The following is a 24,879-nucleotide window of genomic DNA, read 5'->3' as shown; positions in this document are numbered from 1 at the left end:
TCGTCAGGGCTCAGTTTTTTATTAGAATTGCGCACCTTGAGTATCCTGCTGCTGGTTTGATCCCTTTACTAAAACCCTCAGTTGATATCATTACAAGAGCACACAGGAGAGGGATGAGAACCTATCCACCAAACTACTTATCCTTATTTATTTATCTATATACATATATGTTTTCTTTCCATACTAACACTCCCTCCCTCCTACACAGGGGCGGTCAAAGAGGCAACAACAATGACAGTCAGAGATCCAACAGCCTCCTCCCAAAGGCCAAGACGAAAACACTGAACATGACCATTGTTATTGTGGCCACGTTCTTTGTCACCAACACCCCTTATGTCGTCCAGGTGAGGCGGACAGGTATGAGATAAATAGCTTGCCTAGTGGTTATATCTTTTTAGTTACCATGTTCGCGTTTGTTTCATTCCCTTTGTAAACTTTGTTTTGTATTTCCTGAATTTGTTTGAAGTATTTTTCTTGTTTTGTATATTTTTAACTGTCACTATATTTTATGAACACTGATAGAGGAAACAATGGAGAAATACATGATATTTCATCGCTGCTCGGAGATCGGTACCGGAGCTTCAGATGCTAATAATTTTTCTTTGTGCTCAGTCAGAACTAATACAGTGGATTACTTTATTGAGTAGTTCATACATATATGCAGGGATGAGTTTGCGGTCTTGCTCAAGACAGTGATGGCTGGACCAGCTTAACCCTGAACAGCTCCAGTCATGGGGAGCGCTCAGAGCTGTCTGGCTTACTCTCGTCTGACGTAAATTTCAAGGTTATTTGAATCGCCTCTCGTGAATGAATGAAGAAATCACCAACATGACGAGTATATTCAAGGTAGAACTGCGTGAGGTGAAAGCTTTAGTTTTGAAACATTTCTTATACCAACTAGTCACTTAACACCAATTGTTGTTTCCTCGTTTAATAATTATAGCAATCACATCAGTAGGGCTCGCCTTGGTGTCAAATTATTCTACTGTCCACAATATCTATTTTTCAATGGGGCGTAAGTATTGACTCAACATGCAGTGTTTGGTAACAGTGAGAGCAAAGTCGCTCATGCTGCAGGGAAGTGAGAGAACAGGTTGACTCGCAGCGGGACTAACTCATTACTCACCCTCTACGTATATCCAGCCCATCCAGTGCTGCCACTCACTGAAGCTCCAATGCGTGGGGAACTGAGGCAAGTTAATTGAGAAAGGACAGAAGTTAAATGATTTTATAGTGACAAACAGATCAGAGAAATGGGATTCTCCACCGCCGTGAAATTAAAAGTGGCTTTCGTGCGTTATGTGTGTAGAACGAATACAAAACACAGGTTTTAGGAGTACGTACGTACATGCATACATATAACACCGATATTTTAAAGGTTTTATCATTCGTAGCAAAATTAAAATTGTATCAGCATGAAAATTAAGAACAGATTTCGTGTGCATCGTGTGTAGAGCGCTTTTAAAGCACAAACTTTAAAAGTAATTTACTACATACAGTTCAAACTTTTTTTTTTTTGCCATCCCGTTGGGAAGATGAAATTCTAGTGGCATCAGATACAAAATTTACCAGATAATCAATGTTCGTACAATAATCGTAATCCTATAGAGTACCTCAAGCTTGTCTGATTCTCTTTACTAGACCTGTATTAACATATAATTCTCCATGTGTGTTATTCTCTGCCTACAGGAGCTGCTGATCGCGTTCGGAAATATGGACAACATAAATCCTAACGTGGTGGCACTTTTTGGCATCATATCAGCTTCGAATTCCAGCCTCAACCCATTCATCTACCTGCTATTCTGCCCTAAAGCAGAAAGAAGGTCACCAGAGAGCTACAGGGTCACCTTTTCCCGTCGCTGGCCTACCCTGAACAACCACCCGCTCTCCACTCCGGCCTCCGCTCAGACCTTTCTCACGTCCGGTAACTCCTGTAAGAGCAGCAACTGATATGAAGCGAAGAGGAGGAAGGAACACTCTCGCAGACCCGCTGATTGACTCGCTAGAGAGAAAGTTATTGGGAAGACAAGGCTGAACTGGTTGGTCCTTAAGGAATGTGCCGCCATCCCAAAAAAGACGGAGCGAGTGACACACACACACACATTTTTATTTGTGACAAAGATTACGTACGTTTGTTCTCTATGTGCGTATCAATATCAGTGGTCCAAGTGGCTCCCGATGTGCACAGTGACTTGCGGTGCTACAATACGTGATATGTCCAAACAATGACTTGCCTTTAGAACCTGACTGGTGGGGCACCGATTCTCAATATGTATAGATTTACTACTTTTTGTTCCCACATACTGGTGCACCACAGCATTGTTCCCTATGTGCGGTGGTGGTGGCTGTTTTGTGCCGGCAGGATGTTCTGGCTCTATAATATGGAGGTCACTGTCAGCCATGCAAGATGTGAAGAATTACTGCCAGATTATCGTCGCTGAAAACCAAAGTTGCTTCACAGATGTCATCTTTTTCTTTTATCATCATCATTATCATCATCAGCATCATCATCGTCATCATCATCATCATCATCATGTATTTCTTTATTCTTGTTTTTCTATCCTTATTTTTTCTCCCATAAGTAGAAATCCTCTCCTAATACAGACACTCACACACCTAATGGATTTCTTAGTGATTTCAGTATAATTATTGCTTTTACGTCCTCTGTTTTTCAGAGTTGTGTGATACTCATTGATACCGCACCTCGATTGTCTTCAGTACTACGTTTGATTTCGTTTACGGCTTTTTTTTTTTTCTTTTTTTTTATTAGAGAAGTTTAAATATACAGTTTGGTTCGATTCGGCTCGATTAAACGCCAATTTTTTTTTTTTTTCCCAATAGCTCATACTATGCATGAGGTTTTTATTTTTTACTTTCCATTCAGTATAAACTAATCACCAAACAGTGTGCTTTGTGTTGCAGGAAGGTCTGTGGTACCTGCTGAGCCCTGCACACCCACAGGCTTTTCTGGTGTAACTCAAGGCATTTTTTTTTTTTTTCATTCAGTTCACGTCTGTGTCTGTACGAGTGTTAGGTACTACTACTACTACTACTACTACTACTACTACTACTACTACTACTACTACTACTACTACTACTACTACTACTACTACTACTACTACTACTACTAGTATTACTAGTACTCTCTCTCTCTCTCTCTCTCTCTCTCTCTCTCTGTTAGTAAGAAATCTGGAAGAAAATGTATATGAATTCGTATATACAAACTTTTTCTTTTTTGGACTTTTATGAATCGTGTGCCTGCCTTGCCTTTATCTCGTTTCCTTTGTTCTTTTTCGTAGCTTTCATGCACATTTCCTTCTGCAAAGCTGCCTGTAGTGCAGTGACACTCAGATGAGAGACCTCCAACCCTTGATAGATCGGTGGTGGATCGTTGAAAACAAAATTTAATTTTATTGTAACTAAGCATGCAGAAGATTGCCCAAACCGTGTTTGTGCAACAGTCACGGAAGTTTGTACGTTATATATTTAGAAGCAGTGCATTTGACAATTGCTCCCGAATATTTAATTTTCTTTAGTATTTGATAGATTTGTAACGATTAACAATAAAGCTGTGATACATGAAGGTTGCAGTCATTCCCCGGCGCATCGATTCTGTGCATCGGGAGGGGAGGAAGAGGGAACTAGGAGCTCGCGTGTCAGTTTAGTTAATTAAAAAAAGTAAGATGAATGAATGGAGTTGGTGGCGAGGGAAAACTGCGGAACGTGGCTGTAGTAATAACTTTCTCTGACGTTTCAACAATATTTACCACATATTTTGAAAAGAGTAGAAGTGACCATGAAACTCCCATTAAATCTAAGCACCTCATCCATTTCCAGTGTTACAAGATACCACTGGAATCAGGCCCGTACTCTTAAATACTTTGTTGTTTCATGAAGAGTATTTTCAAAACTACATATTGTCAATCGGATGATAGTGCAGAGCCCTTAACTGTCACTCGAATCATCAAAAATACATTTAAAATCTTTAGTTTAAAACCAAGCATGTTGAAAATGAGTCATAATAGGACTGAAAGGTTTGACAATACGTTACATTGCTCAGTACATTCCCTCGTATATTACCTTACTGGTGGCTTTAAAAGAATCACATCGAGTGTGTATGATAGAAGACATATCGTTACGCTGGGCGTTTACTTGGGCTGCCCCTGTTCATAAGGAGTAAAAGGATGGAGTTTAGGGGAGAGCATGGAGTTTTAAAAGAGGCATATGTGATTTTTCTTTTGCTTGATATTATTTCATTTTGCTATCTATTTTGGGGTTATGTGTATTTTATGTCAATAAGTAACTAGAATATTCAATTTGGCATTTATAGTTATAACATGTGTTGTATAAGTGTTGAAATACAGTTTTATTTGTTTACAACATGATAACTTATGTACTGTACAAGCTTTTGAACAATAGACAGACTTGGAGAAGAGTAGTTTCCATTATCCTATCTGCCCACTTGGATGGCCCTAAGGAACATAGGGTACCGCTCACAGTACTCTGGGCTGGGCGACATGAATCACGCAGGGAATTTCACCTTGTCACCTGAGTTGGTAAGGTTTGTGTGCCCAAGGGAAGCCTATGCTGCAAGAGTTCCTGTTCTGGTTCTCGGATCCTACTTCCTCAAGCTGCTATTATAAACATGTTATATTGTCACTTGAAATAACGTAATATATATATATATATATATATATATATATATATATATATATATATATATATATATATATATATATATATATATATATTTTTTTTTTTTTTTTTTTTTTTCATATATAAGAAGAGACAACCAGCCAAGGGGCAACAACAACAACAAAAAGGCCCTCTTAGTTGCCGGTCCCCATAGAGGTCCGATAGAGTTGGCCAAATGAAGGGGATAAATGTCTTGAAACCCCTCTCTTAAAGGAAGTCGTCATAGGAAGTTGGAAATACAGACACAGGTAGGGAGTTCCAGAGTTTACCAGAGGAAGGTATGAATGATTGAGAGTACTGGTTATTAACTCTCGCATTATGGAGTTGGACATAATAGGGGTGAGAGGAAGAAGAAAGACTTGTGCAGCGAGGCAGATGGCGGAGGGGAGGCATGCAGTTAGCAAGATCAGAAAAGCAGTTAGCATGAAAATAGCAGTAGAAGGTAGCAAGAGATGCAACATTCCGGCGGTGAGAAAGAGGCTGAAGACAGTTAGTCAGAGGAGAGGAATTGATGAGACGAAAAGTTTTTGATTTCATCATTCCAGAACTGTGTGAGTGAAACCTCCCCCCTCCACTCATCCATGCAAAGAGAACTCCATATGTGGACGGATGAGGCCCTTGTACAGAGTAAACAGTTGGGGGAGTGGGGGGGAGTGAGAAAAAACTGGCGGAGACGCCTCAGAATGCCTAATTTCATAGAAGCTGTTTTAGCAAGAGGTGAAATGTGAAGTTTCCAGTTTAGATTATGAGTAAAGGACAGACCAAGAATATTCAGTGTAGAGGAGGGGGCCAGTTGAGTGTCATTGAAGAAGGTATGATTGGCTAGAAGGTTGTGTCGAGTTGATAGAAGGAGGAATTGAGTTTTTAAGGCATTGTACACTACTAAGTTTTCTGTCCCAATCAGAAATCTTAGAAATATCTGAAGTTAGACATTATGTGACATTCCTGCGTGATCTGTTGATTTCCTGAAGGGTTGGTCGTCTCCGAAAAGACGTGGAAAGGTGTAAGGTGGTATCATCAGCGTAGGAGAGGATAAGTCAAGAAGTTTGGTTAAGAAGATCATTAATGAGTAATAGGAAGAGAGTAGGTGATTGGAACACCACTGTTAATAGATTTAAGGCCGTTTCACATCGGAGACGACACACACGACACACGAGGCGCGAGGCTGCGTGGCTTAAAATCTCCTCAGTGCATTTCCAATAAGAGTGTTCACACCGGATGCGAAACTTGCGACAGATACCACCCACACCGCGCGCATCGATTCCTAGATGGCCGGGCAGGCGATTTTCCTGGCCATAGCATCGATGGGTCATGTCCCTTGGAGGCTTGGGACTCCCGCCTTTGTGCTTTCGTCTCCAGAGACGTGTTTTTTTTTTTTTTTTTTTTTTTTTTTTACGCACTGAGCTGACTTCTCAACTCACCCTCACTCACTCACTGTCCTTCACCGTGAAATGAAGGAGGTCCTGTAGTTGGTGCCTAGCTTCTTAATATCTTGTTCATTGAATGATAGAACTTAAGAGAACTGAGCTGGAGTCAGTCTGAAATATTATCCAGATTTCCCTCATCCATTTCTAGCTCTTAAATAAGATGATGATATTCACCACATTCCAGTCGTTTCATATTTGCTTGATATACCGAATTCCTTTTCCTCTTATCATTCAAGGTTAAAGATAACATTAATAACTCCTCTTCATCTACCTCTTCTTCCACATCAAGAAATGTTAAGTCAACCAGCCTCTACCACAGCGAAAGTCTCGCCTAGCATAGTGCCCGGTGTGAACATACATGCCCGACTCTCGTGCGTCGTGTGCCTCGTGTCCGGTGTGAGAAGGCCTTTAGAACAGTGGCCGTCTACCACAGCAGCAATAGCACGGTCGGAGAGGAAACTTGAGATAAGATTGCAAAGAAAAGGATAGAAGAGAATAACCGAGACTCATTAAGGAAAGCCAGTGGCTGACGGAAGCCATACTGGCGATCAGATAGAAGATTGTGAAGTGACAGATGATTAAGAATCCTCCTATTGAGCATAGATAAAAAAAAAAAAAACTTTAGACAAGCAAGATTGAACCAAACCACACAGTCGTTACAATATATTCTCAACGAACTACTATTACTTATTTGCAGACATAATCTATATTCAGAAACACTTTAGTCAACACCACTACTCTCAAAAGGCTCTACCTAAATGAAGAAACGTAGGTTTCTTAAATATTCTTGTTTTATGGTTCTAGAGGTAGATTAACAAGATTCCTACGTTATTTAAGTGGAAAAAAGAAATTCGCTGAGAACCATGCTAAGAATCTATGAGTCCTTGAAAACAAGCTCATTGGGAGAGCGAAGCGTTTCAGAATGTGTACCTACAGTTCATGAAACCAACAAAAATATTTTACTGTGTATTCATAACTAGTAAGTACAACGTTTTACTAAAGTTGACAGACAGACATATGTAAAGCAAAAAGAAAACATGATAAGATATGTCATTTAAATGAAAAGATGAAGGGGCAAATAAGAGTTGATTCACCGTTGGAGAAGACTCAGAAGAGACATCAACAGTGTTGCCATTCTAGCTTTTTTCCCGCTAGATCTAGCAATTTTTTACTGTGATCTGGCTATCAAATTTTTCATCTAGCGGCTAGCGGGAAATCTGGCGGGTGTAGAACGTCATCTGACGATTTTCTAGCGATTTTTCCTTAGAGACGATGAAACTTCGGGCTTTGTGGCATTTTACAAAAGAACACATTTTAGTTATGAAAACAGGCATGTTTCATCTTGGTGTGAAATTAGTCAAATAATCGTAAATGGTATGGACAGTCTCCCGTTGGTACCAACTTGCTCAAAATTTACACACATATACCGTCTCTGTACGGATACTTGACGGGACTCAGACGCGTCTCGCCGCCACGCGCCAGGATCCGGTCCATCGACCACCGTCCATGATCAGTCAGTCACAAGTCTTTGTTTCACCACAGAGGGCAGCACGTACACCAGTATTAGCTCTGGTAATTATTTTTGCTGTGAATGTTTCTTCCTTACTCGATGCATCTGAATTGCTATATTTTTAATAGGTATGTACTAGTATAAATGTTTCTATTGACGTAAGTGAAACTAATTCTCTCTCTCTCTCTCTCAATGCGTGTGGATTTTCTAGATTGGCCTGAAATCTAGCGATTTGAGGGCCTGATCTAGCGGGTTTTGTGGTTGAATCTGGCGGGATTTGAAATTATTCGATGGCAACACTGGACATCAATCAGAGTATATACTGACATCAATCATGGGATAGTGATCACGTCGTCATTCTTCGAAGTGGTTGCTGGCCAGAGAGTGCAGGTCAACGCTCTGTTTACACTATTTGGCCATTGCTGCTATGTACGGAAGGGAGTAATACATACTAAAGCTGTAGCCATTCATCCAAGATCTCAGGAAGTATGTGGGATGCGTAATGTCAAGATGTTTTCGGTAATACATAAAACATAGGGTATCGGGCTCCTGGTAGCCATATTTGTGTTTTGGGAAATACAGTAGCTGGTGGGATGAGCCCGAGTCGCTGTATGTATTGCCTTTAACAGTGAAATTATGATAAGGTCTATTAGATGGATAATTTTATCCTTGCTGGCAGTGGTGACATGAAGTCTAACCACTGGGGGCCATAGAATAGCACTTGGGTCTAGTTCGCGATGCATCAAGGTGCATAACTGCCAGCTGGACTTAAATTGTGTGCACTTGGACATTGTCACTTAGGCTTCTTCTTTTTTTTTTTTTTTTTTCCAGGCTTGTTTCTATACATTTTAGTTTGGTACCAAATTTTGGTTTAATTCTGGAGGTTGGCTTGCAGTTAACTTGCCTAGACTTGTTAATCATTAACACTGACAGGTTTGCCCTTCCTTTTTTCATGCTAACGTACAAAAAATCTAGTGGTTATTTTTATTGTGCAACATACTGGAACGTGATCCATATGGCAACAATCTCAGCCACTTCCCCTGTATCCTGCCTCCCACCAATAACGCTTCCACAATCTTAGGATCATTGTTATTATAGTTAGCATTATTATTACTTTTGGCCAGTTTATAGTCTTTCACCATACTCTCAATCCAGGATGAAGCTTTTTTTTTTTTTTTTTGGGGGGGGGTTGTTTTTAACCTGTTATTGAATGAATCTGCATTTCGTTTCTGTTGCAAATCAGTACTTTTTATATTCCCCCCTCCCTTCAGAAAGTACTGTATTGCAATGTAAAGAAGAAAAAAAAAGATTAGTACAAAACAGACTGAAATGTAGTACTGGAAGAAAAGAAAATAGTTTCGTTACCACAAAGTACATGAAAGTAACGGTCCAAAATTTTGATTGTTACTGCTACTGCTAATGGCAACATATTGAAACTTCTCTATTTAACCCAAACTTTAACGTCACTTAATTAACTTCACCTCACCTAACCTAACCTATCTAACATAACCTAGTTGAGGTGACTTGCACTGCTGGTATTTCTTCCTCAGAACAAATTAACTTTATCTAATCAAAGCAAACTAGCATAACCTGACCATCAACACCAAGAAATTAATATGAAGTTGTTGCTTTATTTCTCTTCATAAAATATGGCGATACAATGGAAATAATCGAGGTGACACCCATTTTGCCAGGTGTTCTGTCCTGTCTATGTGTCCGGTCCACCAGTGTGCTGGAAGCTCGGTGGACAGGACAGACAGGACACCTGCCAAAACGGAACGTGGCAAAAAAATATTAAAACACATACTACCAATACATATTCATCTATTGTAACATCGAGATTGCCACCTTGTCTACTCGCAAGACCCCGATAGTACAACCACGCGAGATATGAGATAGGAAACATTGATCTTAAGTATTAAAAAGGTGACATTCTTAATGAGACTTTTTTCTGGGTGGGGTGAACACCTACTTCATCACCGCTACGGCTGGACCACAGTGAAAAGAGAGAGAGAGAGAGAGAGAGAGAGAGAGAGAGAGAGAGAGAGAGAGAGAGAGAGAGAGAGAGAGAGAGGTGAACATGTACGAGTACTTACAATGGTGACGCGGCACCCTGACACACACATAGGCCTACTGGCGCTGACACACAGGTCTATGTGAGTAATCCTCGGTGTCACATCACTCCCCACCCCCCCAACACACAGAGACACTTATATAGGCCTACCCCAGGGTGCCACTTTTCTGATAGGCTTAACCCAGGGTGCCACTTTTCTGATAGGCCTACCCCAGGGTGCCACTTTTCTGATAGGCCTACCCCAGGGTGCCACTTTTCTTCACTTGAGCGACGTTTTGTCACTTTGCACAATTGTGGCGGCTTGGTTTGGCGGGAAAGTGAGCGTGGTGTGTCCTGTGTCATGTGTCGTGTGTCATGTGTCTGGCGCGGCGTGTCATGTGTCGTGTCAACACTGCAACACTCTCACAACACTGTGTTACTACACACATCCCAGCAAAGTGCCTTAAATCCACGCTAGAGTGTCGGGGCGCGGCACAGCATGCCCCACCACTGCACACACCCACACAAACTAAAGGGGCGCGGGGCGGGGCACCGTGTCGTTCCTTTAGGCTTCATAATATATCAAAAATCAAACCACACCAGCGAGACAAGTAACAAAAACAAAACGACAAATTAAGAGGTGTGAGAATCACTAATTACACACACAAACAAACAATGGCGTCCTTGGAAAACAAACAAATAATATTAATGATAATATCTGAAGGGTGAGCGGCGCGGCGCTTTGTCGCGCGCTTGGCGCCAACACAGATTTCAAAATTATATTCATTCATTTGCGTCAAAATACTCGTTCACAAACAACACTGTAGTGACGGAGTGGTGTCATCAGCTCAATAAACCTTATAAAACAAATCTTTATAATACATTACATAAATATTACAACAAATATTTGTAATACATTACATAAATATTACAACAAATGTTTGTAATACATTACATAAATATTACAACAAATGTTTATAATACATTACACAAATCTTAGCAACAGTAGGCTAGCAATTCATTTTATTTCATTTCTTCTTGATCTGTTTCACTATTTTTTATAATTTTACAGCCTAACAAGATCATTAATTATTTCCTCCAGTGCTGGGAACCTTCCTTTACCTGAGACACGCCCATCACGCCCACGCCCACCCACGCCCATCATAGCCTACCCACTACCTCCCATACGCCCGCCATTACCCACTATAGGACGCCCACAAGCACGCCAACACCTCCACACCCACCCACGAGGTAGTGGCTAGGTTATGATGGGCATGTGTGAAGGTGTGGGCGTGTTGGTGAGGTGGTGGGCGTAGGGGGAGATGCTCTTAACTTCACCAGTACCATGACGCGTTTTTCATATTCCTTGTGGTGACTATTTGGTGATTTTATACATCTTCACAAACTCATGTTGGGGATTAAAATAGTGAAGACTGTGGCCATTAATCTTCTGACCTCCATACACCCTTGCTAATGTCAATAAAATAGTCTAATGGTGCACAAAACTCAAGGTAAAAATGTCTCCCAGTACTGAAGGGGTTAAAATAGAGAAGACTGTGGCCATTAATCTTCTACCCTCCACAGACCCTTGGTAATATCATTAAAATGGTTCAATGGTACACAAATCTCAAGGTAAAAAATGTGTCCCAGTACTGAAGGGGTTAAAATACGGAAGACTGTTGCCATTAAAATTCTGCCCTCCACAGACCCTTGCTAATGTCAATAAAATGGTCTAATGGTACACAAAACTCAAGGTAAAAATTCTTCCCAGTACTCTAAGGGTTAAAATAGTGAAGACTGTGGTCATTAATATTCTGCCCTCCACAGACCCTTGGTAATGTCAATAAAATGGTCCAATGGTACACAAATCTCAAGGTAAAAATGTGTCCCAATATTGAAGGGGTTAAAATAGGAAGACTGTGGCCATTAATCTTCTGCCCTCCACAGATCTTTTCTAATGTCAATAAATGGTCTAATGGCACACAAATCTCAAGGTAAAAGCGAGTCCCAGTACTGAAGGGATTAATGGTGTTTTCATCAGCGCTAAAACTCATATGAAAGGGCTTTTAATTCATTCCAGTGAAATATTTGGCTGTTACTTCGTGTGTGTGTGTGTGTGTGTGTGTTTCACTGTTTGATCTGCTGCAGTCTCTGACGAGACAGCCAGACGTTACCCTATGGAACGAGCTCAGAGCTCATTATTTCCGATCTTCGGAAATAATTGTTTAATTAATTGTTTAACAATTACTTATTAATTCACAAAATTCATAAAAATAATTCATAATTCATAAAAACAATTCACATCTTGTTTAATGTTAATAAATAAATCCTACATGCCAAAAAAAATACATTTTCTTCTCTTTGGGCATTGTTGCAATAAACAAAACTACAAATATAAAATTTATACTCCTGTCACAAAGGTAACACAACACAACTTTCCTCTCTGGCAGAGTCTGGCTCTCCCCATCTCTTTCCTTATATGGCATACCAACAGTGATACTAATTCCGACACCAACCAGAACCAGCCAGAACACCCGTGTGAGAAATGCAGCAGTAAGCCAGATAGGGTATGCAAGAACAAGTGCCAGAAAGCATGCATGTAGGCCGTGGTGGAATAATGAGATCAGGGATGCTAGGAAGGAAAGAAAGAGACTGAATAGGATGTGCAGACAGTTAAGAAAGAGGAGACATGAGAGTGAGGAAGCTGAAAGGGAGTACCTGAATGCATGGGCAGCGTATGTGAGTCAGCAGCGAATGACGAAGCGAAAGATAATGAATGCTAAAGTTACAAGTGAGAGAAGTGTGATTCAGTCCCTTAGAGAGAAAGGTATGGAAGGTGGGCGAGAATGGTATAGATTCCTGAGGGGTGAGGGATGCCTAACAGTGAGAATGTGGAGAGCCTGAAGGTGAATGGGGCAGTGGTGACTGATAAGGAAGAAATGAGAAGGGCAATAAAAGAGTTTTGGGAAGAGATTGGAGGTGTAAGTGAGGTCTTTGATGTGGATGAAGGACATGTGTCACTGGAGAGAAAGGATGCAGATGAGTTGAATGAAAGGATCAGCAGGGAGGAGGTGGAGAAATGTGTGAAGAAGCAGAAGAATGGGAAGGCAGCAGGGCCGGATGAGATACCGTATGAAATGTACAAAATGGAGGAGAAGTAGTGATTGATAGGATGACTGAGTTGTTCAACCAGGTGTGGGAGGAGGAGAGTGCCGAGAATGTGGAATGAATGCAGGGTGACCTTGTTGCATAAGGGAGGATATAAGAGTAAGAATGAGTTGAGGAACTACAGGCCGATTGCGTTAGTTAACACAGTAGGCAAAGTGTTCAGTGCGGTGTTGAATGAGAGATTGTGCAAATGGATTGAGAGAGTTGGAGTGTTAGGCGAAGAGCAAAATGGATTCCGAGTGGACAGGAGAGCAGAAGACAATCTGTTTGTGGTGAATGAATTGATTGAGAGAAAGAAAAGGGATGGTAGCAAACTATACTTAGGTTTCCTAGACATAGAGAAAGCATATGATAGGGTAAACAGAGAAATGCTAGGTAGGGTGTTAGAAAAAATTGGGTTAAGTGCAAAGATAGTTAACATAGTGAGAAGTATGTATGTGGATACAAGAGCTAAGTATAAACTAGGGATATAGAGACAGACTGGGTGAAGAGTGAAAGAGGAGTTAGGCAGGGTTGCATATTATCACCAACCCTCTTTAGCTTATATACAGAAGAATTGGCTGCTAGAATGAGGAGAATGAATGCAGGTGTAAATGTGGGAAATGATAAGATAGGTGTGCTCTTGTATGCAGATGATGTTGTAGTCATGAGTGAGTCGGCAGAAGAGCTACAGAGTATGCTTGATGTAGTAGATGGGTATGGAAGAGATTTTGGAGTGAGATTTAGTAGTGAAAAGAGTAAGGTAATGGTTGTGCATAGGTCAGAGGATGAGAGGAACCATGTGTGGAGATTAGGAGTGAATGAGGTGCAGCAGACAGATGAATATAAGTATCTGGGGATGTGGATGAGTCCGGATGGCTGTGTAAAGATTAAGAATGAGAAGATAAGTATGGCAAATCAGTGGGTAGGTCGTCTAGGAAGTGCAGCAAGGACGAGGGCGAGTAAATATGACGTGCTGCGAGAAGTTTGGAAGAGCGTGGCTGTTCCGAGCATCATGTATGGTATGGATGTGATTGCTTGGAATGAGAGTGAACTAGATAAGTTAGAAATAGGGCAGAATAGAGTTGCAAGAATGGCACTTAATGCACCTAGATATGCAGCAGTAGAGGCCCTTAGGGGTGATATGGGTTGGAGCACTTTTAGAGAGATATGTGAAAGCGACCCTAAAGTATAAGGCTAGGTTAGAACGAATGAATGATGCAAGGATAGTGAGAAAAGTGTTTCTGTGGAATGTCAGGAGTAGCAAGTGGGGAAGAGGTGTGTCAGGCTGGTAGCAAAGAGTGGGTTAGTAAGTAGTTGGGTTTTTCAACAGGTACAAGAAAGACATTTAGAGAGAGACTGGAGTATGATTGTTAGAAATTGAGAAGGTAGAGAATGGGATGTAAGGAAGTGGAAGAGTGAGATAGACAGAGTAGTGAAAGGTGTGGGACTGGATGACTGGAGAAATAGGATGGAGCAAAAGAGTACCTTGGTATGGTATAGAGAGAAAGAGGCCCCAATGTATGAAAAGTGGTATGACAGAAGCCTGGGTGGTGATCTCTTCCGAGCTAGGGCACATTGCATGGATGTGAATGCAAGGAATTATAGATGGTCAGAGTCCCGCAGCAAAGTGTGCCAGATGTGTGACTTGGGAGAGGATGAGACAGTGGAACATGTGGTGGTGGAGTGTGTGAATTATGCCAGAGACAGGTATGAGATGATGCAAGTGGTGCTGAGGGAGCTGGGGCATGACAGAGTGGAGATGACAGGAAGGGAATGGATGGTGTTGCTGCTGGGACTGTGTGGGGAGACGAATGAAAGGATGATTGAGGCTGTGAAAGAGTTCCTGGAGAGAATGTGGCGTGCCAGATGCAGGAACTAGTGGTGTGAAAGATGGTGATTGCCCTCTTTGTTGTCTGGTGTTCTTTATGTTCCCTACAGGAGCTGCCGATACAAAGGCCTGACCCAGAAGAAATTCTGCGTCACCTGTACCATCAAGATCAAGATCAAGACCGTCATTGTTAGCTTGGAGTGTTGACATTGACAGCTTTTGAACATTTGTGGAGCAGGTGAGTTATTCCCAAGTGTGTGAGTGTACATGGTTATTAGGTGAAGTATGTAGAGTAGTGAGACGTGCCAATTAAGGTGAAAAAAAAGTCTGGTAAACTGAAAATAAGTGCGTCTTTAATAAGCAACTTTCGGGTTTTTTGTTGCCTCATTTGTGGTGGTCATTCCTGCGGTATTACTGCAGTGTTTCACCACAATCAGCTACGTGTTTTTTTTTTTTTTTTACCCACCTCAAGAGATAGAACTCCTGATTACGAGTAATTTGAACCCCATATATACTAGATGCAACCTTTTTGAATGGCGACACATTTTTTTTTTTTTTTTCTTTATTTAAGCGTGTTTTGGTGTTTTGGTGATCAGCCGTGACAATAGCCTCGCCTCCCGCATCAAACCCTGCCGCACACTGATGGTGTGCGGCGGCTCGGCGGGCTCCGTGACATACCATTGTCTGAGCATGGGCTTAATTGTTTACGCTGATTGAATCTGTTCTTTGATAGGTTAGGTTAGGTTAGGTTAGGGCCAATGAAAAAAAAAAAAGCATAATTATTTCCACCAATCACGACGGCCCCTGAGATTAGATTTAGTTGGGTTAGGTTAGGTTAAGTTTAGTTAGGTTAGGTTCGGTTGTATTAGGTTTGGTTAGATTAGGTTTAGTTAGGTTAGATTAGGTTAGGTTGGGTTAGGTTAAGTTCTTTTCTGGAGGAAACTAATTTTTTCAGGTAGATTTCGGCTTGTTTTTAATTCATTTACCAGTTGTTTTTTTATGGAAATCATAATATGTTTCGGGGCTGTAAAAAAAAATTGGTTGATTTGTGCCAAAAACAAGTGGTATTTTAATTAAAAGCAAGCCGAAATCTACCAGAAAAAAATAGTTTCGTCCAGAAAGGGCAAGGTAGTGAAACTCTGTAGGTTTACTATTCCTACCCTCCTACGCCTTGTTGCGCCCCATATTGCCTCCATAGATAGCTTATGCACCCATACAACTTCCATATCCGTAATAGTGTGATAGTTGAAGTGGTTACTGAGATATGGTGGTGTTATTGTGTTAGGCAGTGTCCGCCATCCTGCCTGCCACATCGGCCATTTCTGTGTTAACTATTTTCAGTTTTTCTCATTTACTACGCCCCCATATTGCCTCTGTAGGTAGTTTGTGCACTCCCATATGCTTGATAGTTTGATAGTTGAAGCAATTACTGAGATATGTTGGTGTTATTGTGTGTTAGGCAGTGTGCATCACCCTGCTTCAGTGCCTCCCACATAGACCCTTTTCTGTGTTGGCCTTTAGTCAGTTTTCTCCTTTCCTACGCCTTGTCACGCCTCATTTATACTATTACTACCACTACTATAACAACTATCACTATTCCAGAGGTGCACCATGGCTTGCCACAATGTCACAACTGGTCCTTGGAGAGCCGCTGGTGGTGACGGGCTGCCTGTGTCCTCTCTGCGGCAAAACTCACAAATACTCCACTCACCAAGTTCCAGAGGGAGAGGTGAGTGTGTGTGTGTGGAGAGGTGTCTGCAGGTGTGCTGTGAGTGTGGTGGGTGTGTAAGTGTTTTTTTTGTAAGTTTTTGTAATGTCAGCTATAGCTATGTAGGTATATTGTTTATTTTTTTTGGTGTGGGTTGGCTAGGGTAGACTTATTGTAGGTGTTTTCCAGGTGTGATTTGAGGGTTGTTTTGGGTGTGTGTGTGTGTGTTTTGTTGTGTGATGCAATATTTTAAGGTAATTTTTGGTGCTTTTTGTTTAGGTAATGTTTGTCTTGTTTCCTCTATATCTCCCTCCACAGGTTACCTCCAGGCTTTTCCTTCCATAGACTATTTCCTCCATGTTTCCTCCACCTTCCCTCCAATTTTGACTCTCCTATCTCACTTCTATCATAGTCAAAATAGTACTTTTCTAAATCTCACTTCAAAACCTGACAATTTTTCTAATTTTTCCCTCCACTATCTGCTTTTCTTTCCTCCATATCTCCCTCCACACACCAAGCTGTATACTGTGCTGGTGTGTGCGGGTGTGGGAAAGGTTTCCGCAGGTGTGGTGTGTATGTGGTGCGTGCGGTGTGTGTGTAAGTGTTTTTTTTGTTGTGTAAACTATATATTTTTTTGGTGTGTGTTTTTTACGTTTTCCAGTGTTTGCAAAGAGTTGTTTATGATTTGCTGGTGTGTGCAGGTGTGGGAATGGTGTGTGCTGGTGTGGTGTGTGTTTGGTGAGTGTGGGATGTGTGATAGCATGTTTTTTCTTACAATTTTGTCTCATGAACATCAATTTTTTTCACTTGTTTTGGCCAGAAAATATTTGTCTTTTTAAAATCCTTCTATTACCACCACCATCACCCCCACCACCACCACTACCACTGTCCAACCACACCCACCACCACCACCACTGTCCAACCACACCCACAACCACCACAAACAACCAACATTACCACATCAGATGCTCACAAAACCACACCATTTCACTACCACCACTAGTACTAGTATAACCACCACCACCTCCTCCTCCCAACAGGATCACCAGACACCACCGGCCGTACTAAAGGAAGTTGCTCTATGTAGGGATGGAACATGGCATCTGCACCAGCTGGGACACACTTAGCCAACTGTGAGTATTGAAGGCTGTTTTAGGGTGTTTGAAAACTTTGAGGGTGTTTAAGGCTACTTTAGGATGTTTTAAGGCTGTCTCAGGGTATTTTTAGGCTGTTTTAGATTGTTTAAGGCTATTTTAGGGTGTTTTAAGAATTTTAGGATGTTTAAGGGAGTTTTAGGCTATTTTAAGGGTGTTTAAGGCTGTTTTAGTGTTTTTTAAGGCTATTTTAAGGTTATTTAAGGGTGTTTAAGACTGTTTCAAGTATTTTAGGCTATTTTAGGGTGTTTTAATGGTGTTTCAAGATATTTTAAAATTTTGGCTCCTGAAGTGATGAAGTGTATGCCCACGCCATCGCTCCATCAGTGCTTCATCTACTCGCTTTGTGTGTTTTTTATGATTCAGTAACAAAGTGACTAAGGGCCGTACCAAGAGTCGCGAAGGCCAAGGCACGGACCTTCCCTTCGACCAGCAAGGCAAAGCCTTCGCCCTTACCTTCAATCCATACCAAGAGTCGCCGTGGAAGGTAGGGCCGCGAGAGGTCTGCCGCTAGCATGAGTTGGTAACAGTTGTTTCAGTATTGGTATAACTGTAATCCGGATTTGAGCTCCACGAACAACAACAAAACCACAGTGCGTGCTACAAGAATGGAGGGAAGAAGCTGTGACCGGGCCAAACCACTCACGCACGAAGAGAGAATATTGATTCTCAATCTTGTAAAAGAGAATAAAGACTTGCAAGACCGCTCAACAAACCCAGCTAGCCTTCACAAGAAAAAAAATTAGCTTGGGAGGCGATCACCAAGTCATTTAATGCCATTAACATTTTTTTTTATATTAAGATATTTATAGCTAAATAAAAATTCAAGATTTTAGCATCAGCTGGTGCTTAGAGAGAAAATGACAATGTGAAAAAGAGGCAGGCTCAGGTAGTGAGTAACAAGCCCACATGTGATCAGAGTTATTGAATATCTGTGTTCTCAAGCATTCCTTATTGAAACCTGGCTTGCCACACACTTAAATAATTTTTCTTCTTTTCAAGTTTTGTATATGTATAGCAGTTCTGAATGTTTATTGTTGTTGCTCAATTTCACTATGTGTTTATAACAGGTTTATTCAACAACTTTACAGACTGCAGTGTTTTCATAATTTCCAGAATTCTTAACTTTCTTTTTTTTTTTTGTATCCTTCCATTATCCCTAAAGTGGTAATTTATCATGTGTTCGGAAATCACTGTCTTACAAAATCCATATCAAGAAACAGTGGTAATTCATTACAAGAGTTGAGAAATTTGTATTCTTTGGGATCTGCTAGACCACAATTTGTATGCATATCATTAAAAATTCCATAGTTAACACATTAGTATAGTCAATCATGAATTACATTAATCATGGCCTGAAATGGTTTGGATACAGGACTATACATCTTGAGAACTACCTACAATACTGTCAGTATACCTAGACTTAAATCCTTGCACATCACACCCAACTCAGTGAAAAGTTATCTGTTGACTTAGCTTTAACATTATTGCACTCAATGCTTATGTCACTCACTGTCTTTGTTGAGAGAGAGAGAGAGAGAGTTTGATAAGTCCTGGGTTAGTGTGAAGTGGGGTGCTTGTGAAATTCTCTCTACATCCCTACATAGTAGTACATCTTTGTGGTTTTGTTTTAAACCTGCTTATACAGGCTAGTATTTACCTTGTGACTGGCTTTTCTTTGCATACTTTGACAGCCTTCTGTCTGTTGGCAGTTCACTAGTCACTTCCTATTCTCCATTAACCCATGCACATATTTGGTCTTTAATAGGCTTGGATGATGAGCTCACTAAAGAAAATATTTATTACCATGAAATAAACAGTGTAACTTTCCTGACAAACGAAAACAAGCTTCATAAAACAGCTAGATGGCGAGCTTTCTGGATCCACTGCGTTCTTCCACCTCGCGATTTTAAGGCGATCCGTCACTATTATAAAAAGAATAGTAACTTAAGTGGAAACATAACTATCGGTTTTCCGAGATTGAAAATATTACTTGATGTTGATTTTAGTTCATACTATTCGTTGGTCACTCCAGCTTACGAAAATTATGAAATATTTCTTCGAAGGTCATGTGGAAGACATGGGGGCACCCATGCCTTCCCTTCGACCTTCTCTCTGCTCTTTGTTCCAATAATGACAGCGACTCTTGGTACCACATTACCTTCCCTTCTACCCTCGACCTTAAACCTTCGTGACTCTTGGTACGGGCCTAACTGTTTTCAGGGACACTGGGTATGGTGGGTTGGGGGGGAGGGACCGTGTGGCCTGAGGGGAGGGTGGTGGCCGGCAGGCAGTGTGTTAGTGACCAGTGTGGTGTAATGGTGTCATCATTGTCACCCTTGAGGGATTCTGAGGGTGAGCTGGCTCTATTAGATGAATTACAGGACTCTGAGGACAATGAGAGTCAATCAGAAGGACTCATTAGTGACTCACATGAGGAATATTTGCCAGAAAAGGACAGTGAGGCCAGGAGCTCCCAGGAAGAAAGTGATGGAAGCAGTGAGGATGACAATTAAGGGAGATGGAAAGCATATATGTTGATTTAGAAGGGTGTATGGTTTTAAATGTCAACATGGAAGCAGCGAGGATAAGAATTAAGAGAGATGGAAAGCATATGTGTTGATTTAGAAGAGTGTATGGTTTTAAATGTGGACATAGAAGTGTGGAGGATGAGAATTAATGAAGATTGAAAGCATATATGTTGATTTAGAAGAGTGTACAGTTTAAAATGTGGACATGGAATTGTGGAGGATGAGAATTGAGAGATGAAAGCATATGTGTTGATTTAGAAGAGTGTACGGTTTAAAATGTTGACATGGAATTGTGGAGGATGACAATTAATGGAGATGGAAAGCATAAATGTTGATTTAGAAGAGTGTGCAGTTTGAAATGTGGACATGGAAGTGTCGAGGATGAGAATTAAGAGAGATGGAAAGCATAGATGTTGATTTAGAAGAGTGTACAGTTTGAAATGTCAACATGGAAGCAGTGAGGATGACAATTAAGAGAGATGGAAAGCATAGATGTTGATTTAGAAGAGTGTACAGTTTAAAATGTGGACATGGAAGCAGCAAGGATAAGAATTAAGGGAGATGGAAAGTATATATGTTGATTTAGAAGAGTGTACAGTTTAAAATGTGGACATGGAAGCAGTAAGGATAAGATTTAAGGGAGATAGAAAGTTTATATGTTGATTTAGAAGAGTACAGTTTTAAATGTGGACACAGAAGTGTGGAGGATGACAATTAAGAGAGATGGAAAGCATTTATGTTGATCTAGTAGAGTGTATGGTTTAAAATGAAGACATGGAAGTGTGGAGGATGACAATTAATGGAGATGGAAAGCATGTATGTTGATTTAGAAGAGTGTACAGTTTTAAATGTCAAGACAAAAGCAGTGAGTATAAGAATTAACAGTGTTCGAAAGCATAGATGTTGATTAGAAGAGTGTACAGTTTTAAATGTGGACATGGAAGTGTGGAGGATGAGGAGCGGCCAGGCAGCTCTGCACTGCATGCTTCCCTCCATACTTTCTCTGTCTTATCTGATCCCTTTGCTGACCAGCGTCCCGGTACTGGTCCGGTCCTGACTGAGGATTTTTGTGGCTTGATCCTGATGTACCAAGGAATGACATGAGTGGTCTGCACTGCTTCCAGCTCTTCATGTCTCAGACGATGTGGTACAGTCGCTGTGTGTGTGGACCAATGTCCCGGCAGCCAAGCTTTTTGTGGACAACCCAACAATAAATCACAAAAAGTTTATGGCAAAAAAGTGGCTTCATGTCACAAGCAGTGTATCACTTGTGTCACTATGTATCTTGTATTATCATTTCACTTATTCACTTATTCTCTATGTGTCACTGTCAAGCACTTCACTTACTTACCCACTGCTTCAATAACACTCTCAATTTATGGCCTCCGCACACTGAAACACTAAGGTCTCTCTCTCTCTCTCTCTCTCTCTCTCTCTCTCTCTCTCTCTCTCTCTCTCTCTCTCTCTCTCTCTCTCTCTCTCTCTCTCTCTCTCTCTCTCTCTCTCTCTCTCAGATATTAATCCAGTTTTATTTATTTCAGATTGTGTTAAGAATATGAAGAAAGACAGACCAAGACAAGAAGAAGAGGAGAAGAAGAAGAAGAAGAAGAAGAAGAAGAAGGAAGAGGTGGAAGAAGATGAGAAGAGGAGAAGAAGAAGAAAAGAGAAAAAAAGAAAAGGTAAAATAATAAATATTGTCATTTTATAAATTTTTTTGCTATTTCTCTCTCTCTCTCTCTCTCTCTCTCTCTCTCTCTCTCTCTCTCTCTCTCTCTCTCTCTCTCTCTCTCTCTCTCTCTCTCTCTCTCTCTCTCTCTCTCTCTCTCTCTCTCTCCTCCTCCTCCTCCTCCTCCTCCTCCTCCTCCTCCTCCTCCTCCTCCTCCTCCTCCTCCTCCTCCTCCTCCTCCTCCTCCTCCTCCTCCTCCTCCTCCTCCTCCTCCTCCTGTACTAATACTATTACTATTATTACTATCCCATTGTGACCTGTGTGACCTCTGATCTTTTGCCACAGGACTCCCTGGACTGCGACTTCACTGTGACCCGAGAGGAGGTGGCCACTCAAAGCTGAGGTCACACGGCTTCCTTCCTTATGCAGGTCAGTGGTGTGGTGTGTGGTGTGAAGTGTGGTTAGGTTAGGTGGGTTAGGTTGGGCTGGATAAGATTTTGAGGACATTTTTGAGGCAGTTTGGCATGTTTGATGGGTATTTTAAAATAGTTTGGCATGTTTTAAGGGCATTTTAGACAGTTTGGCATGTTCTAAGGGCATTTTAGACAGTTTGGTATGTTTTGAGGATATTTTAGACAGTTTGGCATGTTTTGAGGGTATTGTAAGACAGTTTAGAGGCCATGTTAAGACAGTTTGGTATGTTTTGAGGACATTTTGTTACAATTTGGCAGGTTTTGAGGGCAATTTATAACAGTTTGGCTGGTTTTGAGGGTATATTAAGACAATTTGGGAGGTTTTAAGGGAAATTGAAGATAGTTTGGCAGGTTTCAAGGCCATTTTAAGACAGTTTGGCAGATTTTGAGTGCAATTTAAGACAGTTTGGCAGGTTATGAGGATATATTAAGAGTTTGACATATTTGAGGGCATATTGAGACAGTTTGGCATGTTTTAAGGGCATTTTAAGACAGTTTGTTTGGTTGAGTTGCGTTCAGTTCAGTTTACAACATAGTGAAGGTGACTCAATGTAAACAGTGCATCTCTCATTACAGGAAAGTCAAGCCAAGCCAAGACAAGCCACGCCACAACACAACACAAGCCTTCTACAACACCTACAGCCATCAGCAACACCCAGGGTACAAGACAACACCTAAGCCATGAAGAAGAGTTAGGATAGATTAGCAGTTTGTCATGTTTTTTTTTTTTTTTTTCTTTTAAGGACATTTTAAGACAGTTTGGCATGTTTTTATGGTATTTTAAGATTATTTGGCATGTTTTGATGGCATTTGAAGAAAGTTTGGCTGTGATAATACCATTTTATTGACATTAGGAAGGGTGTATGGAGGTGACAATATCAATGGGCACAGTTTTCACTATTTTAATCCCCACATGAGTTTGTGAAGCAAGTGTTGGATTCTCAGGACAAAGATGCAGTGTGCTTGTTAAGAGATTCACTCAGCGCTCACTCAATCATTCACTTACTGAGCTAAGAGGGAATGAAGAATGTGCATTGTTGCTGCTTGTGTGTCAGTCAAAGGGCTATATTCACAAACAATTTACTCTCACCACAACTGCTTTCCAAGGCCACAGAGATGACTGGCAGGGTTTTCAAGAGTGTTTCTCCAGTTAATAATGTAGAAATGTAATCACTCTGCCTCTAGAACCATAAAAACACGATTAAAAACGCTTTATTCTCCACCATGACTATTTTCCAAGGCCAGAAATGATTGGCAGGGTTTTCAAGAATGTTTCTCCAGTTAATATTGTAAAAATCTTGTCATCTCTGCTCTCTCTCTCTCTCTCTCTCTCTCTCTCTCTCTCTCTCTCTCTCTCTCTCTCTCTCTCTCTCTCTCTCTCTCTCTCCCTCTTTATTATTGAAAGAGTTGGTTTGTAAGATTGTGTCACTTCAAAACCAAACATTTTCATCTTTGAATATTTGTTAACTTGAAAAATTGTTTAAGAATATTTTGTGAAGTTGAAAATTTGTTCAGATTTCCACAGTGAAGACTGGCCATTAATCCTCTGATGTTTATGGATCTTTGTTAATGGCAATGAAATGGTCTAATGGTACACAAATCTCAAGATAAAAATGTGTCCCAGTACTGAAGGGGTTAAATAGTGAAGACTGTGGCCATTGATCGTGTCACCTCCATAGACCCTTGCTAATGTGAATAAAATGGTCTAATGGTACACGAATGTCAAGGTAAAATGTGTCCTAGTACTGAAGGGGTAAAAATAGTGGAGATTGTGGCCATTAATCTTCTGCCTTCTTTAGACCTTTCCAAGTGTCAATAAAATGGTCTAATGGTATCCAGATCTCAAGGTAGAAATGTGTCCCATTACTGAAGGGGTTAAAATAGTGAAGACTGTGGCTATCATTCTTCTGCCCTCTATAGACCTTTCCTAATGTCAATAATATGTCTAATGGTACACAAATCTCAAGGTAAAATGTGTCTCAGTATTGAAGGGGTTAAGATAGTGAAGAATGTGGCCATTAGTCTTTTGACGTCTATAGATCTTTTCTACTGTCAATAACATGGTCTAATGGTACACAAATCTCAAGATGTCCCAGTATTGAAGGGGTTAAAATAATGAAGAATGTGAGCTACCGGGCCGTGTGTGTGTGTGTGTGTGTGTGTGTGTTGTGTGAGGTTTGGCAAGTGTGTGTGTGTGTGTGTGTGTGTGTGTGTGTGTGTGTGTGTGTGTGTGTAATTTTTACAGGGCCTGGGCTTTATACTCGTGTGGCCCCATCTCCATATCTACAGTCTACACACATCCAACTTTCCTTTAAAACTATGCACACTCCTCGCTGACACCACCTCCTCACTCAGACCATTCCACACCTCCACACATCTCTGTGGGAAACTATATTTCTTCACATCTTTCAAGCATATTCCTTTTGGCTATCTTTATACTATGCGATCTCGTAGTTCTATTTAAATTTTCCTCTCTCAACATCATTTGCTCATTATCCACTTCATCCAAACTGCTCAACAGTTTATAAACCTGTATTAAATCTCCTCTTCTCTTCTTTGTTCCAAGGTAAGCAAATTCATTTCTTTTAATCTTTCCTCAGGTCATTTCTGCCAATTCCGGAACCATTTTTGTTGCTATTCTCTGCAATCTCTCCAACTTCCTTATATGCTTCTTTTATAAGGGG

General features: G+C 40.9%; 1 protein-coding gene and 1 long non-coding RNA gene across 2 annotated transcripts in view; both read left to right on the top strand.

The window, feature by feature from the left end:
- The window catches only part of LOC123505098 (cardioacceleratory peptide receptor-like), an 88,639-nt gene extending 85,522 nt beyond the window's left edge, over positions 1 to 3,117 (top strand). The window contains exons 6-7 of the mRNA XM_045256145.1: positions 209 to 344; positions 1,690 to 3,117. Of these exons, the coding sequence (XP_045112080.1) occupies positions 209 to 344; positions 1,690 to 1,950 (397 nt within the window). The 3' untranslated portion in view covers positions 1,951 to 3,117. The remainder of the gene's footprint in view (positions 1 to 208; positions 345 to 1,689) is intronic.
- Positions 3,118 to 14,814: 11,697 nt separating this feature from the next.
- LOC123505006 lies at positions 14,815 to 17,460 on the top strand. The gene is made up of 3 exons (XR_006675017.1): positions 14,815 to 14,901; positions 16,266 to 16,392; positions 17,412 to 17,460. It is a non-coding gene; the product is annotated as an uncharacterized LOC123505006 (long non-coding RNA).
- Positions 17,461 to 24,879: the final 7,419 nt, after the last annotated feature.

Source organism: Portunus trituberculatus, chromosome 17 (assembly GCF_017591435.1).
Source record: "Portunus trituberculatus isolate SZX2019 chromosome 17, ASM1759143v1, whole genome shotgun sequence".
Taxonomy (NCBI): domain Eukaryota; kingdom Metazoa; phylum Arthropoda; class Malacostraca; order Decapoda; family Portunidae; genus Portunus; species Portunus trituberculatus.
This window is presented reverse-complemented; position numbering and strand designations above follow the sequence as displayed.